The following is a 17954-nucleotide window of genomic DNA, read 5'->3' on the forward strand; positions in this document are numbered from 1 at the left end:
TTCTGAAATTATATAAATACAAATAAACATTTTAAATAGAATAGAAAGGACAACTATTCAACGGCGCGTGCGACATTGACTGCGGAACAGTCGATCTAAATTTACCCGTTGTGCAAAACAATCGTCGGTACTCCAAGCAAAGCGATATGATCTCCCTGGATTTGTAATCTGTCACCTTCATATTACTGCTGCTCGAAGAGCGTAACAACACGTACCCTTCGAGGAAACCATCTGGTGTTAGGAAATCGGCATTCTTCTGCATCGACGCCTTTTCACAAAAACCATGCACAGGCGCGCTGCGCTTCGCCTCCTATCGGCGGGTGGTTTCCCACGTGACCTACGGCTAGCAAGAGTAGCAAGAGCGGTGCAAGTGGGCAAAGCGAATTTCGGGACAGCGGAGACCACTACCACGATGGCAGGGAGGACCGTGACTCTGGATAATATGAACCCTCACTTGAAGACGATGGAGTACGCTGTACGCGGCCCCATCGTGATTCGAGCCGGCGAAATTGAGAAGGAACTTAAAGGAGGAGCGGTGAGGATTCTCGCTTCTTTCAGGCTCCCGCAGCTCGCAACATGCATTACTGATAATGTCACTGGTTGGCCGATCTCTGGCTGGTTCTTTCTCTTTGGTGTGCGGTTACCGGTGCTTTGCTCGTTTTGCCCGCGTTCTGTCTTTCGTGAAAGCAGAAGAGCGGTTTTCACGAAGTTTGTTTCGACTTGGTAGCGCAGTATCGTCTGCTCGAGTCGCGAAGCAAGCTTGGGTCTCGCTTTCGTGAGCGGAGGTGCGTACAAGATGTACCGGTGTGACCAACCAAGGTTTCCACGTGATGGTGTTAAGTTTCCGCACATGTTTACAATAAGAAGTTACAAGTACACGTCGAGGACGTGCTTTGGTCCGAGCTGTCCGACTCCCTTCTTTATCGGCCATGGAGGGACCCTGTTCCGCGAAGTGGGCGAGCTTTTAGATTATCCAAGACTGTTCGAGTCCACATGTCATCGGGGGTGGTATCCAGACGGAATCGTGTGAATTGGTGGGAGCTGTACCATTCGAAGGGAACACATTCGCGGAGAGTGGGAGCGTTGAAATGCAACGACTGGTGCATTTTTTTTTTTATAAGGAAGGTAGTTTTTATTCTCCTCGGACGCTTTGAGCTGTAAACACTGCCTGTGGAGAAGGGAAAATTTATATATATATATATGTATTGTTTATAATTTATTAAAAAAAAAAAAAAAAACTTATTTGATAGATTTGCTGAAAAGGAAGTAACTAAGCAGCAGCAGAGATCTGGTTGTGTATTTGCACACAAAAAAAGCATTGATTGATTTCCTTTGCAAACTTCTTGGCATATTCTGAAAATACAAAAAATATGTGCCCATTCTCTATAGTATATAGGCTTTTTTTTTTTTTTTTTTTCATTTCAAGAATGTGATGTAAAAGTGTCTTTGTGCAGTTGCCACATTATTAACAGTGCCTTTATTTTTTTTTTTTTTTTTTGCATCATATACATTTAGGGCAAACAACGACCTTTCACAGAAGTGATTCGAGCCAACATTGGAGACTGTCATGCAATGGGCCAGGTGCCGCTGACATTTTTCCGGCAGGTATGTCAAGGCGTAACTGCCACTTGATTAAATGTGTGTTGGAACTCTTCTGTTGATATCTGGGGTTGGACAAAAAGTCAACAGAAGTGCAAATAATCTGCACCAAGCAGCCTTTTGCCCCACAACAAATGTTGTCTGGTCCCTCGTACGTTCCTGGAAAATAAATTCCTGTGCACATGTGTTGCGTGCTAAGTCCCCCAAGTGCAGTCCCTATTCCCAAATGTAAACAGTTCTGAATTTGGGATTTCTGGAAGTTACACTGGGAAGTGCAAAAAGTTTTCCAAGTCAACTAATTTGAATTTATTGATTCTATAGTTGTGGAGAAAAAAACGGGGGACAAAAAGCTACTCAATGTAGCTTGTGAAGTCCTTGCTTCATAAAAAGTTTGACAGCTTTGTCAGTATAGAGATTAATATAAATTGCATATTATAAGTTCACAAATAATAAAATGAAGCATGTAACATCTAGGGTCTTTTTAAAATGTATTGTTAATGAACAGTTGTCTTTTCTGGTAATTTTTAATGCATTTTATGTAAATATCCTTTTTAATAGGTTTGTTAATTTTAAGTGGTACAATGTAATGAAGTGTTTACATTTCCATAATCAGTTCTGGCATGCAATACTCTCCAGTAATCTGGGCTATGCGTATATGAAGTTGGGTTTCGAGCTAGTAATGCCAAATCAAGGAATGATGTTATTATGATAAGTCCTGTTTTTGTATGTCTGAATTAATCTGAGTCTAAAAGAACAAACTGTATTGCCTCATATGTTGAAGAAAAGAAAAAAATATCTTTGTGACTGCCATAGGCTATATTGGCTACTCTTGGAATTCCATAGGTCATTGCAGCCTGTACTCTCCCGGAGTTGATGAAAGGAGACCTGTTTCCAGAGGATGTCAAATCTCGTGCTCAGGACATCCTTAACCATTGCGGGGGCAAGAGTGCCGGTGAGGACCAGAAAAGTATATCGGAATAACATGCTGCATGACACAGTTGGCGCAAACCTCAATGCTTTTTTTACTTCTACAGGGTATTGACGAGCACCAAACTTAACGCTTAGGCTAGTGCCCCAAATGAGCACTTTCCATCACACTAGTAGTTTTGGTGGTAACCTTTCAATTTGAAGAGATAAATCAGAAAATATTGACAACTTGTTCAAGCTCTCCAACAGCATGAAAGACAGCCGTTGGCTGGATGAGGGGCTGCTGTGTGCGATTTGGGCCATTCCATGTCATTTTGAGGGGAGGAAATGGTGCACTCTGTCACGGTGCACCAACTTATTTTGCCAGCAGTTTCGGATTTGGCTCTGCTTTGTGCAGCATAAAACTACCTGAAATGCATTATTGTGTTTGCCATGCACTTCACGTGGGTCTTTGATATTCTTACGGACTGTATGTGTACCCTCTTTAGGTCAAGTGTCCTTAATTGTAGTAGTAAATTAAGGCTGTAGGACAGAAACAATACATTTCATTGGGTTACCATGATTAATGGCTAGCACTTCCTCTGCACCATCTTTTGCTTATATCTCTGTGACTGGGTCGAGTGAGCACTCCCGTCGTATGTGGCATGCAGTGGGCTTCTAACTATTATGTATTACACCAGTATTAGTGGAATTAAGGCTACAGGTATGTGCATAGCCCCCTCCAGGGGCGGATTTAGAGGGGAGGTCCGGATGTCCTGACCCCCCTCTTGATTTCTGCATGTGTAAAATTTAGGGCATAAAACGAGGGAGAGGGGGAGGGGGTTCCTAGACATATGGTATGCTGACCAACAGCTGACCCCCCCCTCAGGAAATTCCTGCATCCGCCCCTGGCCCCCTCTCACCAGGTATTCTCACTTGTGTAACAGTTGCGTGCTGAAAATCGGGGCACATGCAGTACAGCCTTCCCTCCACTACCATTTTGATGTCAAATTTAGTGCTTTGGTTTTAGAATTGGGTTTCAGTAACCTCACTAGCTTCACAAGCAGCTATGTTGCTGGAGGCAGTACATCTGGAGCTTTTAAAAAAACTGGCGAGCTTTTGAACATCTTGGGTTGCAGCTCTCTGCAAAACGAAACAGTCTTGGGCTGCTGCTTATTAGAGTCGTTTTCTCATTCTATAGTCAATGTGTTGTTGGACCGTGTTACCCAAGCATTATTTCCATTCATATTCAAGGGGCCTACAGTGACAGCGCCGGCGTTGAAGTAATCCGGAAGCACGTAGCAGACTACATTAGCCAACGAGATGGTGTCAAGGCACACTATGAAGATGTGCTCCTTTCCACTGGAGCCAGCGAATCTGTCCGGGTCAGTGGCCAATTTCTGACCTTGTTTTTATTAGCAAGTTGTATAGGGTGTGACACAACTAGCAAAAATTTGCTGGCTTTGTCTATTTTTCTCAGATGGCCGAAGGACTGCCATCAAAACTAGGTATTAGTCCAATGGGATGTATGAATGTGCAGCATCCACTTAAAGGAATACTGAACCAAAATTTTGATTTCGCAAAGTAAGGCTGCAGAAGTGTTGAACCGGATGCTAACAAACTCAAAAACATCACTCGTACATCGATATCTCAAACGGGTGGCCGTACTTTTGGAAAAGAAGGGCGCGATCAAGCGAGTTCTTTGACGTAACTGTCCTCCGGGAGAATTTGAGAATGAGGAGAAGTGGCCTCGCTTCGGTTCACCAGCTTGACGGGACGTAGCGAGGAGGAGCGAGAATGGGGGAATCGTGATGTGTCTTGTCTCGTCGGCCTCATCGACCGGGTTTAATCGCGCACTTCTTTTCCAAAAAATACGGTGATCCGGTAGATACATCGCTGTATGAGTGATATTTTTTGGTTTTGCAACTTCCGCCTATCCGCCCCGGCCTTGTTTAGTGAGCTCGAAATTTCGGTTCAGTATCCCTTTAAGCTAAGTTTGGAGCTTCATGGTGGGCTGTACGAGTAAGTGGCAACAAAGCAGTGCCATCACATTTAGATTAACATGGTTGTGCACTGCTTGTTTATTTCGAGTCTCCACAGGAAAATGCAGAGTGCTACCTAAAAAAACATCCCATTGATTGGTGCAAAGAGCTTAGTACCAGCAATGTAATATTTTAATACAAATAACATATCAAACTTTAAAAGTTCCAAGTGTTTCTGTGCTTCTCGGTAGAAGATGAAAAGCAGCCTTCCAAGGCTGATAGCGGCTTCAGGTGAAATTGAAGAGCGCTCATTTTTCTACGCAAGCTTTGTCCAACCACGAGCCACTTTTGACTTTGCTCAAGATCATGTTAGAGGTTGGTCAAAATTAACATTTTAAACACAGCCTTAAGTTGCAACTGAATCCAAATATGACCCACAGAACATTGGAACTGGCAATGAAATTAACTTGAAAAGCCAAACCTTCCAAGTTGCTCTTTTTTTTCGGTAATAAAGGTTGCTTATCAAAAAAGAATAGTTATTTTCGGTTACAGTTGATTATTAGTCACACCCTCTACCATAGGATATAAGGTACCCTTGCGCTAGACTGAAATTTCCTCATTCTGGTGGTGCTATGGTTTCCTTGCAGTCAGTACTGAACCTGCTTAATGTGCACAGCAATGGGAGGCCAGCTGGTGTTATGATTCCCATTCCACAGTACCCTCTTTATTCTGCAACACTTGCAGAATATGGGTTGCACCAGGTATGTGCTTCAACATAACTCGCTATGTTGCTCCAGTCTATATTACAACATGTTAATTTTTGTGGCTCTATTAAAATGGTCAGAAATTTCAATGATTGGAAAAAGAATGATTGTTTGGCTATAGAATAGAACTTTACGTCCAATTATCTAGCTGGGATCAGGTCGATCCGACACTACCTAATGGTCAAGGCTATCACAAAGCCATTGTGTTTTGCATAACTTTCAGATAAACTACTATCTGGATGAAGATAATGACTGGGCATTGAGCCTCAAAGAACTGCAGAGGTCTCTCGACGAGTCAAGGAAAGTTTGCGAACCTCGTGGTTTGGTTGTCATCAATCCAGGGAACCCCACAGGTGCGAGCATGCATTTGAACCATTTTTATTGTACATTATTTTTGAGGTAGGCAATCGAGCCAAAAAGTTCAGTGATAATAGATTTTCAGCTTTCGAGTTCCACCTTGCTCTAGTTCCTTTGGGGGGTGAAGAAACTTTTTTGTGTCAAAACAATTAGAATGGTTATTTATGGATGTGGGGCTGTCTCGCATATTCACGTCACGCAAATCCAGATACCCACCCCGACACAGCAAATCCAAATGAAACCACCCAGCCAGAAAGTTTACGTGGCCACTTTGGACCTTTCAGGCTCTGTCCTGACAGAGGAAAATATCAAGCAAGTAGTGCAGTTTGCCTACAAGAACAAGCTCTTCCTCATGGCAGATGAAGTAAGAATTCAACCCTTGCACTGTGGTTGAGGGGAATTTAAAAAAAAAAAAAGAAGAAAAAACATCTTTTCTTTTTTTAGGTGTACCAACACAACATCTACGCAAAAGGAGCGGCATTCCACAGCTTCCGCAAGGTCATGCATGAAATGGGATCGCCCTATCAAGAGATGGAGCTGGCTTCCTTCATGTCGGCATCCAAGGGCTACATGGGCGAGTGAGGGTTGCTCCTTTTCCCTTTTTGTTGCCTCGGGTATGCGGAGGGACTCCCCTGTTGACATGCAGGTGTGGACTGCGTGGTGGCTACGTCGAGGCAATCAACCTGGATCCCGAGGTGAAGAAGGTCCTGCTCAAATCGGTGTCTGCCAAGCTCTGCTCGTCAGTTCTTGGTCAGGTAAGCAGTAAATGTAGCACCACACTATCCATGAGGGTGGCACACTTAGTGAATTTTAGTCGCTGACAGAATGAGAACAGCGCGAGCTTCGTCCCTCGAGCAAGCATGCGTAGCCAAGGCACGTCGGACGGCAACGGGTGTGTGCTACAGGCCGGGCATCAGAAAGAGGCGTCCTGCTGTTCTCGTCCTGTCAGTGACTATAGTTGTGAATGTACAATTACGGTCACATCCTTGAGTGATGGCGCAAAACTTTTTAGTGCGCCATGGACTGTGTGGTGAATCCTCCCAGGCCTGGGGAACCATCCTATGATCTCTTCATCAAGGTAATGGATGTGGTTTCAAAATTCCCAAGTGATGTCTCAATCTCAGAAATGTTTTAACTGGTTCTTTCTTGCATTTGACCAGGAGAAAACTGCTGTTCTGAGTTCGCTGAAGGAACGGGCTCAACTGGTTGCCGACACATTCAACTCTTTTGAGGGATTCCGTTGCAACCAAGTGGCTGGGGCAATGTATGCTTTCCCCAAGTTCACGTTACCACAAAAAGCCATAGAGAAAGCCAAGGTAGTTTTTCTTTCCTTATTGTTTGCAATAGAAGGCAGTAGCAAGGGAAGTTAATAATGCATCTTGTGGGCGGAAGACCATTCAATAGGAGCGACCGTGTCCTACTAAGATTACAGTATCAGATATATATACATTTTTAGACATGGCAGAAGCAATGTCTGTTGTACAGACCAGTCTGTGGTCTATCGGAAATATGAAAGCACTATAAAGTTAAGAATTGATAGCTTAGCAGTTCAAACGTGTACTACATTGTATCGTGCTTGCAAAATGCATACATGGTGAATTGGTAAGAAAACAGTGGTCAGATGTTTCCTTTGACTTTGCTCTTGTTTCTTTGTGCAGTCACTTGGGCAAGCTCCAGACTTCTTCTATGTAATGCAGTTGCTTGAAAACACTGGAGTATGTGTTGTTCCTGGTAGCGGGTTTGGCCAGATTCCAGGGACCTTCCATTTCAGGTGAGCCATAGCCAGTGCTTAAAGTCTCCCGTAAGTTGAGGGGGGTCCCTGCAAGAAGGCATGCGGGGGGCGGGGGAGGGGGGGAAGGGAGAGGGAGTGGAGTGGATTGGAGTGTGGTGTGGTGTGGTGTGGTGGACGTGAAGGGGAGGGGATGGGATTCTGACGAGATGTACTAAATACACATAAAATAAACTCCACCGCTGACTCTGCCCAAGCTGTACCTTCAACCCTCAAATCGCTAATCCCCAAACGTCACATCCTTGAAAACAAGCTATTTTATTGCAAGATATGATTTTGATTTCACTAATGCTGGGGCTGTGGAGGAGGGTCTCGGACCATCCATTAAAATCTGGAGGGGGGGGGGGGGGGGGGGGGGGGGGGGGGCAGGGGCAGGGGCAGGGCAGTCCATGACTTCCTGAGACCCCCCAGACTTTAAAGGGGGTGTGCAACGATTTTAAAATTAAAAGAATTTGCATCTTGTCATTGTTACATTGTTTATCGTGTCCCGGAGGATAAAGAAAACATCTCCTTCATTTAAAAATGTTGCGATTCCGCTGCATAATCGCAAAGCAAAAGTCATGCTTTTTCCCCCGCCTGCAGCCGCGAGTGGCAGCTGAAGGAACTACGGCGGAAAGCTTACGTGACCTCGCTTGGCTCTAAGCTGCAGCATAATGCCCGATGCCAAAGTTTCAGCCCGATCCAATAACTTAATCAAAAGTTATAAGTGATTTTCTGAAAATTTCAATGGGAAAATGGCGGCCGACGGAGTTTTCAAACACTTGGGGCTCTATGGCACCAGAAACCGAAAACGGGCAAAAATGGGCTCCCTTTTCCCATTGAAATTTTCAGAAAATCGGATCGGGCTGAAACTTTGGCATCTGGTTGTGACCTCTAGCTCTACCTTTGGGCGGAGAATGAGCGTTCGGCGATGCCTAGTTTATTTCTGCGGTAAAAAAGACTGTGTAAATTTTCTGTTGTGACACCCTGTATATTTATAGTGAGATGCTCGTTGGGGAGTCAGCTAGCCGCCCTGTGTCACAAAAACCTGAGCCAGTAATGGCACTTATGGCTCTGCACGAGCCTCTGGTGCGAAAAGGCCCGCATCCCAGAGGGGCGGGCAGTGTGGCATTGTCTTTGCTTGGTGGCCTATGACCGGGGCTGTAATTGTGCATAGTCGCAACGCTTTGTCACATCTCGTGGCGCCAGGAACGTCTTGTCCGCCTACAACTTTTCAGTTGGGGTTGCTTCATGGGGGGAGGAGGGGCACTTCCATCCTCGAAGGAGCATTAGCCGGTCAGACAATCAGGCCGTCGTTCACCCTAAGTGCAATTATAATGTGTCAAGGGCCACTTTGACCGTGCACTAGTGTTGCACCAGCGGGCTGCTCCTAGCTGAAAATCGACGCAGCTCGGAAAGAACAGAGCCCACTGCTTTACGGGGAAAGGGCGTCAAATTTCCTTCCCATTCCATTCCGGGGTCGCAGAAACGCGGAATGATTCCGGAATTGTTCCGAACTCTGGAGTGGTCACTCCGCAATGCTGCTCAGTATCAAGAGCCCCCATTTAGTTTTGTTTGAGAATTTGTGAAACTGCAAAGAACCAGACTTCTTTCATTATGAATGTCGCTGGAGAAGCAACTATCAGGTAGTAGAGTAGAACCTTATGTTTTTAAAAAGACTGCAATAAAAAAAAAAAAAAAAATTTATGATTCGAGAAAACATAGCTGGTAATACTTTTTGGGCTCAGTAGGCGAGACTGGAAGCAACTCTTGCACTGCACTTTATTTCGAATGGAGTTTCTCAGCCATGAAAAGTAATCATGTTTATTCAATACCGGTGAACTTTGGTTAAGAACTGATTTAAAATTAGGGGTCGGTGTATAATCTCAACCAAAGAACGTTGACCTATTCTAATGAGCAAAATTTCTGCACCGATCAAGTAACCTAAATGCCGCATCGACCACTATTCCTAGCATGATGGTGCAAAGAGGTGAAGCCTCATGTGTGCACAATTGTGGACTCTGAATTTCACACAAAATGAAGCCCGGTAGTGGACCCAGGGGAAACCAAGCATGCCAGAAGTGTAAGAGGAGATGGAAAGATGAATAGGCTATTATGGTTGCAAAAGCCTGGATCCCTTCCAAGGCCAGCCCAGGGCCTTTAAACGAAACAAACACAAAATTGGGGCCGAAAACATCTCAATTTCTCATCTTTTCAGGACAACGATACTTCCTCCTTTGGAGAAACTCAAGATCATGCTGGAAAAGTTCAGGACCTTCCACCAAAAGTTTATGAACGAGTACAAGTAAGCTGCATCTGCCACCCAGCAAAGCTTCGGAAGCCATAATCCAGACCTTCACCAGTTGTAAATGGGCAAAGCTGGATACGACTTATACCACGTGCTTTCTTTGTGGCATTGCTAGCCTGTCAATGTTTCGTCGCTCAACGTTGTCAGTGTGTCTTTTAGAGGACGGCAGGGCAAAATGACCTCACATTCTAAGTATTTTTTTGACAAAAAGTTTTTTTTTTGGCTTATAAGTAACTGCCACATAATGCTATTTTGTCTGATGGGCAGCCTTAATTGTAAACCACTTTTAATATAAAGAATTTTAATAAGTTTTCCTATTGCTGTAGTTGAGTTGTTAGATATTCAACCTGCCATCACTTGGCATTTTCTCTGCCTCATACCTTTTTCCAAGTGTTCAAATTGGTTATTGTGTTGCGGTTTTACCAGGTTTTTGTTTGTGGTTTGCGAATTTGATTGCCGGTGGATGCAATTTTATGCATGCATGCGATCACATTTGCCTTTACTTTCGTTACTAATAGGAATATGTTGGGCCAGGACATGTTTTAGTCCTCAGACTGGCATTGTTACTGGTAGGAATATGTTGGAGCAGGACATGTTTTAGTCCTCACACTAGCATTTCCAGCAACTGTTTGCTTGCTGTTGCAAACTACAGCACCCAACTCATAATAATTTATTTGCTAGATACTCCAGTTAAAGAAGTAGAGAAATACTTCTTCCTCAATATTGCATTAATTTTGCAACTGTGCAAGATTAGCAATAAGCTGTGGGTCATTAACCTACAAATTTCTATAGTTTGGTGTGCAAAGGCCAGAAATGCCTAATGTGGGAATGTAGTACTTGTTTACAAGTTGAAGAGAAGTCCTTTTGGGCAAAACCACATTCCATTCCACAGATTAGATATATTACAGTGCAGGCTACGATGTGTACTTAGGCTGTGTGAACAGGGAGCCAGCATTGCTCAAGAAAATCCCGAAAATTGATGGATAATGTGAACTTAAACTGAAGGCCTTAAAGGTCACCGATTCAATTGTCAGACTAGAAAAAGACACTTGTATTTGGGGTCTAAGCATTTGGGTGTGCAATTCGGAAACTGTACACAAAATCTTACCATGTAGAATTGTGTCAACTTGGATGAGCACCACCTTGCTGTCGGCAGGCGGGGGAAACAAATCAGGTACCTTATTATATTACTGTTTCACCTTACTATGGACTGCAATGGATGCTATGAATCACCAGAGACAATCCATAGCTCGAAGCATGTCACGTGACCTTTCGGTTTGATTGAGTGACGTGTCGAGCGCAGTCTTGCATCGGTTCAGCTTCGCTTGGCTAACATGGCTCCATTGCAGTACATCGTAACGGACTATAGCCCACCAATGCTTGTAGCCTTGCTGTGGTAGATGCGATATGTGAAATGGAGTACAGGTCCAGCATGAACATGGTAATTAATCTGCAGTGGCAGCCACAATGCTGTTGGGTTTCTTCTATGTAGGTGTTACTTTACAGCAGAGCTTTTAAGGTGTTAAGTGCTAGTTCCCCAGGATCCGCCAGCAAACAAATGTCGACACAACACCCTGGACAGCTACCGCCATGTATGAGCGACTGCAGCAACCAGACAACGGGCTTACTGGTTGTCGCCGTCGCTCATAGATGGCATCAACCTTTCCACGCTGGCTTGCAGACTTGCGGCCGGCCATTACTTTGTTCCCACCATGGTACAGCTTTGGCGGTCTTCCTTCTTTATTAGAGTGGAAAGGCTGAAAGTTCTTTTATCTATAGCCGTCATGGTGTCCACTGGATTTGCAAGTAATGTGCGAGGAGCCTAATGCGCACCATAGAGAGCTTTCTACTTGTGTCTTAATCCATGAATCCAGAGAAAACTAGGTTGGACACTCATTTTTGAAAAATTCCAGTGTGCATACTTGCCAAAGCTGAACTAAAAATTATGCTCATGTGTATATTGAAACAGTGGCAAATTGTTTCTAAACGATTGTCAAAGGTATGTTCACCCTCAAATAAGCTATCAAGTGACCAAATAAAAAAAAGGAAATAAGAAATTGCCCGATAGTTTAATGAACAGTGACCAAGTTCAGTGTCTGTTATTGTGCCTTTAGGTATCAAGGTTCTAGCATCTCCAGCCAGCTCTGTTTGTGTTTGATGTGACAATGAAACATTTTTACCCCAAGAGTATACAATAGGCACCCCAAAGTAGATCCAGGTCTATAGTTGCAACAGTGAAGCAATATGTCCTGTGTGGAATATCTGGCCCTAGGCATGTAATGGGTGGGTCTCACTGGACAATAAAGACATTTGACATCACCTGTTAAAACCTTTGTTTATTTCATTTTTGTAGGATCTGCTGTAAATACTCTCAGCCGCTTCAGGGTGCTGAAAATAAAAAGTAAAAACTGGTTGCAGTGAAACTTCATATTTGTTACAGCTACGCAAATGCTGTAGCACGTGCGTCAAAACATCACTCCCTCGTGCAGGAAGGAGACGTGGAACAAGTAATCATTGTAGGGCTCTTGTAGGTGTTCTATCACACGTTTGGTACCAACACCACTCCACAGTGAAAAGAGAAGTGTGAGAAGTGTGAAAACCTCTCCACAGAGAAGAGAAGTGTGAAAACAAGGGACCATTCTTGCTGATCAGTGATGTTCGGTAGATATCAATAATTCCCGAAAATTAACCCTTAAGCTGGTTTTATCAGAATCTAGGGCGGGTGGGGGAGACTGCACAGAAGTCTGAGAGGGTGCTTCTTTCTGCGGGTACCATATCTCATTTGCTTCTATCAATGATAGGAGTTTTTCCGAGTGTTCAGGTCACGTGCATGTTCAACACAAAACAAAAACTGTATCGAGAGTTTCTTGTAAAGCTTGGGTTTTTCTTACGCAAGGACAGCTTTGATAGGGTTTTTCGTTTTTACGGATTGATAAAACCGACTTGGGGAAGATATTTTTAGGCTTACCGGTACACAGCGAAGCCAAAACTTTAGTCGTGAGTAAGGTGCACAGGAAGGTATATGTGGAAAAAATATATGCCTCCGTGGCTTTGTTCCATTACAACTTAGCCAGGTGCACAGAACTGGGGCAATATTCATTCTGTTTGGACGAAGTCCTGTGCATGCATGTGCAAGGCGCAATACTGGTAAGTGGAATAGCAGCAACGTCGACACTGGGTGCGTCACTTATGGGACGTGTTTGAAGTGCTTAATAAGCTGTGCAACAATTTCAGTGCTTTGCTTATTGTGGGAGTTGGTGTCTCGGCCTTTCTGAAGAACAAAAATCCGCTTTTTCCTGCATGTCCTAGTTTTTATAAAAAAAAAAATTGACGATTGAGCCTTTTGGCACCTCTCAACCCCTTCACCATCTTCTGAGACACGTGTGCTGCGACGTGAAAGGTTCCAGTGAAGCTCTCTCTCTAGCGCCATCAGTGAGCAGCGAGAATTCGCACGCTTACGACCACGAGTTTTTGCACTGCGTGATCAACATGGCAAAAGGAGGAAAGTGTCAATGTGCTCATCCAGGTCCGGCCGTCAGGCTCACTGATCTCTATGGCCGGCTTCTGGCGGCTCCTCGCTGTAGCAAATAGAGCTGACGGTTTTGTTGATCTCAGAGAGATGGCGCCACTGAAACTCTGTATAATAAAAGTTTGTCAATGATACCAGGTTTTTGACGCATTTATGTTGGAACAATAAGATTTATAGAAAAATTACCTTTTATCAAGCAGGTAGTTGCACAACTTGCTATTTTTTTTACAAGTACCCCTTTGACGTCATGTCTCGTGTTCTCATAGCCGCCGCTCGCAGCTGCAGATTGGGAAATAATCTAATTTTTGCCTTGTGATTACGTGGCGGAATCGCAACATTTCGAAGGAAGATGAGTTTTATGTCCTTTCTGGGATAAAAATGTCAAAAGTAGAAGATGCAAATTCTTTCAACAGTAACACCATTGCACAGCTCCTTTAACATTAGCTTTGTGAAGTGCTAGAGCACAAGCTGATTGGTTGTCTGAAAACTTCAAAACCAAGTTTTTTTTTTACTTATTGCATTTTATCACCGAAATGAAGGCTAGAAGCAGATGCGCAAAAGCCTAAGTCGGTGCTCCTACTGCATGACGTTTTGGTCAAAAGTCGGAAGCATGAGCTCGTAATTTTATCCTGCTATCATCCCAGGTGAGGGAAAGGGACGGGTGCGAAGAGCAACCTGTGTCCCAAACGATTGAAGGGTTACAAGGGTCTGAGCAGTTGAATATATTTTCAGAGGCTACAGACCCTAACCAGAGGAAAGATGGGCAATTAACTGATTATACAACTAATAATTATGAACGCTTCAATTAATTATTTTTAAAATCGGATGGCGACTTGGTAAATACTGTAAACACAAGATTGGTCAACAAAAATTAAAATGCAGACAATGATGTTAAATGCAGCGAATGTCTTGATCTGAAAACATTAAGCCAGCTGCCAAAGATCGCAGTTATAAACTGTTCACGGTACCTTTTGTGCCTTTCACTGTTTGCCAAGTGAGAATGGAGGAAAAAAATCATGGCTAACCTAACCATACAGCAGGCAAAGCTGTATAAAGCTCACTCAAAGGCCGACCTACAGAATAGTCTTCTGTCGGGAAGGAAACTGGTTCTGTTTCCTTCTCTCCATTCTCTCGCGCTCTCTTCTCCCCGCAGGGGTGGGTCTCCGAGCTACTCCCTGTACACGGGTCCCTCGGAAGGCAGGCAATGAACCTGCATTGCGTACCGCTTACACCGCGATAAATATTCGGAAGCCTACAACTTCCCACCAAGCCAGACGATGCTATGCATCCTACTTTTTCCTTGCTACGAGTGTTGCGATGCCCGTTTGCTACAGAATGCCGGCTTTCCAAGGTTAGCTCTGGTCCCCCAATAAGCAGCTTTGGCCACACAAGTTGCCTTTCTCTGCCCTTATGCTTTTTCACGGTAGAATAGCTGGGCCATAAAGTGGATGCATTACAATTAGGGATGCTGCAAACTTTTTTCGAACCGAAGTTTCGATGATTAAATCAAGCGGTTCGAAAGATTTCCAATTTTCTAACTTTCCATATCGAGAAATTTGACGGAAGTTGAATTTTCGAACTTATTAAACTAAGAAGTTCGACGCTTTTCGAAATTTCGAACTTATTACGCTGCAACATTTGATGCTTGTTGAACTTTCGAACTTGATAGACTAAAAAATTCAATGATTTTTGAACTTTCGAACTTCTTGCACTTAAAAAGTTCCAAGCTTTTCAAACTTGCTACGCTAATAAATTCGATAATTTTCGAAATTATTAATCTAAAGAATTCGACAACTGTCGAACTTTCGATTCCTGAAAAGTCAAAAGTTCGTCGAATTTCGAAAGACCGGCGGGCGGTTTCATTTGGATTCAAGCAGTGAGGCACATTCGTAATTTTTTTCCGCAATTTTACATGCGGTGCCTCATTCCTTGCGAAAGACAATGCCGTTTATTTCAATCATCTGGCATGCCTGGTTTTAAAGAAATAGATTCCCGAAGGAGCGAGGAAGGATGACGGGTTTTTGGCAATTGTCGTTTGTGCCATATTTGAAGCGCGCTATAGCCGAAGCTATTTATGGTAGAGATGTTAAACTTTTTAGGAATGATTTATGTATAGCCTAGGTAAGTGTCGTCTTAAGACATGATTATTGGTGTTCAAGACGAGTTTCGAAGAAATATTTAAACATGTACCTACGGGCAATTATGCCCTAAACTTGGTAATATTTTTTGCCTACATTGTTTGAGGTATCACATTTAAATTAACACCAGAGACAGTACATATCATTATCATCTGCAGAATACAAAATAATGTATTTATTGTTTTTTCACGTTGAGGAATAAATTAACTCGTGGGGGAAGATTTCTAAAATTGTTCAAGTAGTACAGCACGTCATAAAAACATTTTTTTTCTCATTTTACGTTTTTGGGACGTGTTTCTTTTGGCCTGTACACATTTTAGTAGGAGAAACTTGTTTCATAGTTCTGGGCCTCTGAATATGCAAGAATACAACACTTCCGGCGGGTTCTTGAAAGTTTTTTTTGCCTCTCCAGCTTTTTATTTTTGCATTTATTGTTATGTTTATTTATTGATTATTTTTTACCAATGGCACAGTTATTTAGGTTGAAAAGACATAGCTTTGAACTTCCGAGCCACCGAGCATGTGACGAGCAGTGCCTTCTGACGAGTTTCTAACAATGGGGAACATCTACACAATCTTTTATGCAGTGAAGAGCGACAGTAGCTATACATATGCATAAATAATTTAAGATTAAAATAAACTCAACCATGCCCTCTTCCCCCGTATTGTTTTCTTTAACAGTCCGAAATATCTGAAAGGGGGGGGGGGGGGGGGGGGGGGGGAGGGGGGGGGGGAGTCCTCTTTAGGGATGCCGCGAACTTTTTTCGAATCGAAGTTTCGATGATCGAATTAAGCGGTTCGAAAGGTTCGAAAGATTTCGATTTTTCGAATTGTTTACATCGTAAAATTCGACAGAAGTCGAATTTTCGAACTTGTTAAGCTAAGAGTTCGATGTTTTTCGAATCGTCGAACTTATTACGCTAAAAAATTCGATCTTTTACGAACTCTCGAACTTATTGCGCCTCAAAGTTCGATGCTTGTCGAACTTCCGAACTTGACTGACCAAAAAATTCGATGAATTTCGAAATTTCGAACTGATTTATCAGGAGAATTCGAAAAGCTTCGAACTTTCGAATCCTGAAAAGTCGGAAGTTCGACGAACTTCGAAATTTTAAGGTAAAAAGTTCGACGTTCGTCGAACTTCGAATGACCGGCGGACGGCTTCATTTAACTTCAAGTAGTGAGGTACATTCGTAATATTTTTTTTTAACTTTTACACGCGGTGCTGCGTTCCTTACGAAAGACAATGCCGTTTGTTTCAATGTTCTGGCATGCTTAGTTTTAAAGAAATAAATTCCCGAAGAAGCGAGGAAGGACGACGGGTTTTTGACGATTATCGTTTGTGCCAGATTTGAAGCGCGCTGTAGCCGAAGCTATTTATGGTAGAGATGTTATACTTTTTTAAGAATGATCTATGTATAGCCTAGGTAAGTGCCGTCTTAAGATGTGATTATTGTTATTCAACGTGAGTTTCGAAGAAATGTCCAAACATGTATCTACATGCAATTATGCCCTAAACTTGATATCTATTTTTGTCTAAGTTGTTTGAGGTGTCGCATTTAAATTAACACCACATACAGTACATATCATTGCCATCTGCAGAATACAAAATAATGTATTTATTGTTTTTTTACGTTAAGGAATAAATTAACTTATTTGAGAAGATTTCTAATAGTGTTCAAGTTCAGCACGTCATTAAAAGAAAACTTTTTTTTTTTTTTTTTCGCTTCACGTTCCTGGGACGTGTTTCTTTTAGCCTGTACACATTTTGGTAAAAGAAACTTGTTTTGAAGTTCTGAACCTCTGAATATGCAAGAATACAACACTTCCGGCAAATTCTTGATAGTTTTTTTTTTTTTTCAGCTTTTTATTTTTGCATTTATTTTTTTATTTTTATTTTTTTACTATTGGCACAAGTATTTAGGTCGAAAAGACATAGCTTTGAACTTCCGAACCACTAAGCATGTGACGAGTAGTGCCTTCTGACAACGAGTTTCTAACAATGACCATCTACGCAATCTTTTATGCAGTGAAGAGCGACAGTAGCAATATATATGCATAAATAATTTCAGATTAAAATAGGCTCGACCACGCCCTCTTTCCCGTATTGTTTCCTTTAACAGTCCGAAATATCTGGAAGGGGGGGAAGGGAACTGAAGACCCCCCGCTACTCTCTTTCCCCCCGTTTTTCCTCTTCCGACGCCACTTGTATGGTATAGTCGGTTACAAGTCAAGAAGGTAGGAGAAGCTCCTCCCACAAGTGTGATGCGCCCGTTTCAAATCTCTCCGCAGTCGAAAGAAGAGTTCACTGGAAACACTCCTTGTTCCGCTTCAATGGATTCCCACTTGTCTCCGATCCCACTTTTTAAGAAAGCGACCTTTGTATTCATCAGAGAGGGAACCGAGCCCCTGAAAGCAGCCTTTGTATCCATCGGCGGGGGGGAAGCTAATCCCCGAAAGTCGTATTTGTTTCCGTCGGTGGGGGAGAACTCTAATCTCCCTCTCGTGGCTTCCACAATGCTAAGTCAAAGTCGAAAGATAAAGCAAATATGTACAGAAAGGCAAGACCCTCCTCGCGCGTTGTCCGCGACGTCACGGAAACG

The 17954-nt window shown here is 43.0% G+C and overlaps 3 protein-coding genes across 3 annotated transcripts in view; 1 reads left to right on the plus strand and 2 right to left on the minus strand.

Annotated features, from left to right (window-relative positions):
* LOC115311683 (NF-kappa-B inhibitor-interacting Ras-like protein 1) overlaps positions 1-287 on the minus strand; it is a 137462-nt gene extending 137175 nt beyond the window's left edge. Inside the window, exon 1 of the mRNA XM_029970460.4 lies at positions 216-287. The gene's annotated coding sequence lies outside the window, so the exon portion shown is untranslated. The remainder of the gene's footprint in view (positions 1-215) is intronic.
* Positions 75-12013, plus strand: LOC8043074 (alanine aminotransferase 1). The gene is made up of 13 exons (XM_029970458.3): positions 75-535; positions 1516-1605; positions 2443-2551; positions 3760-3890; positions 5135-5248; positions 5475-5604; positions 5893-5972; positions 6053-6186; positions 6255-6363; positions 6621-6686; positions 6769-6924; positions 7267-7379; positions 9595-12013. The coding sequence occupies exons 1-13, from the start codon at positions 284-286 to the stop codon at positions 9683-9685; spliced, it is 1575 nt and encodes a 524-aa protein (XP_029826318.2). The 5' UTR covers positions 75-283; the 3' UTR covers positions 9686-12013.
* Positions 12006-17954, minus strand: part of LOC8043073 (HEAT repeat-containing protein 3) — a 52457-nt gene continuing 46508 nt past the window's right edge. The window contains exon 16 of the mRNA XM_029970456.4: positions 12006-12072. Within this exon, the coding sequence (XP_029826316.1) occupies positions 12065-12072 (8 nt within the window). The 3' untranslated portion in view covers positions 12006-12064. The remainder of the gene's footprint in view (positions 12073-17954) is intronic.

This window comes from Ixodes scapularis, unplaced genomic scaffold (assembly GCF_016920785.2).
Source record: "Ixodes scapularis isolate PalLabHiFi unplaced genomic scaffold, ASM1692078v2 PGA_scaffold9__187_contigs__length_104089568, whole genome shotgun sequence".
Taxonomy (NCBI): domain Eukaryota; kingdom Metazoa; phylum Arthropoda; class Arachnida; order Ixodida; family Ixodidae; genus Ixodes; species Ixodes scapularis.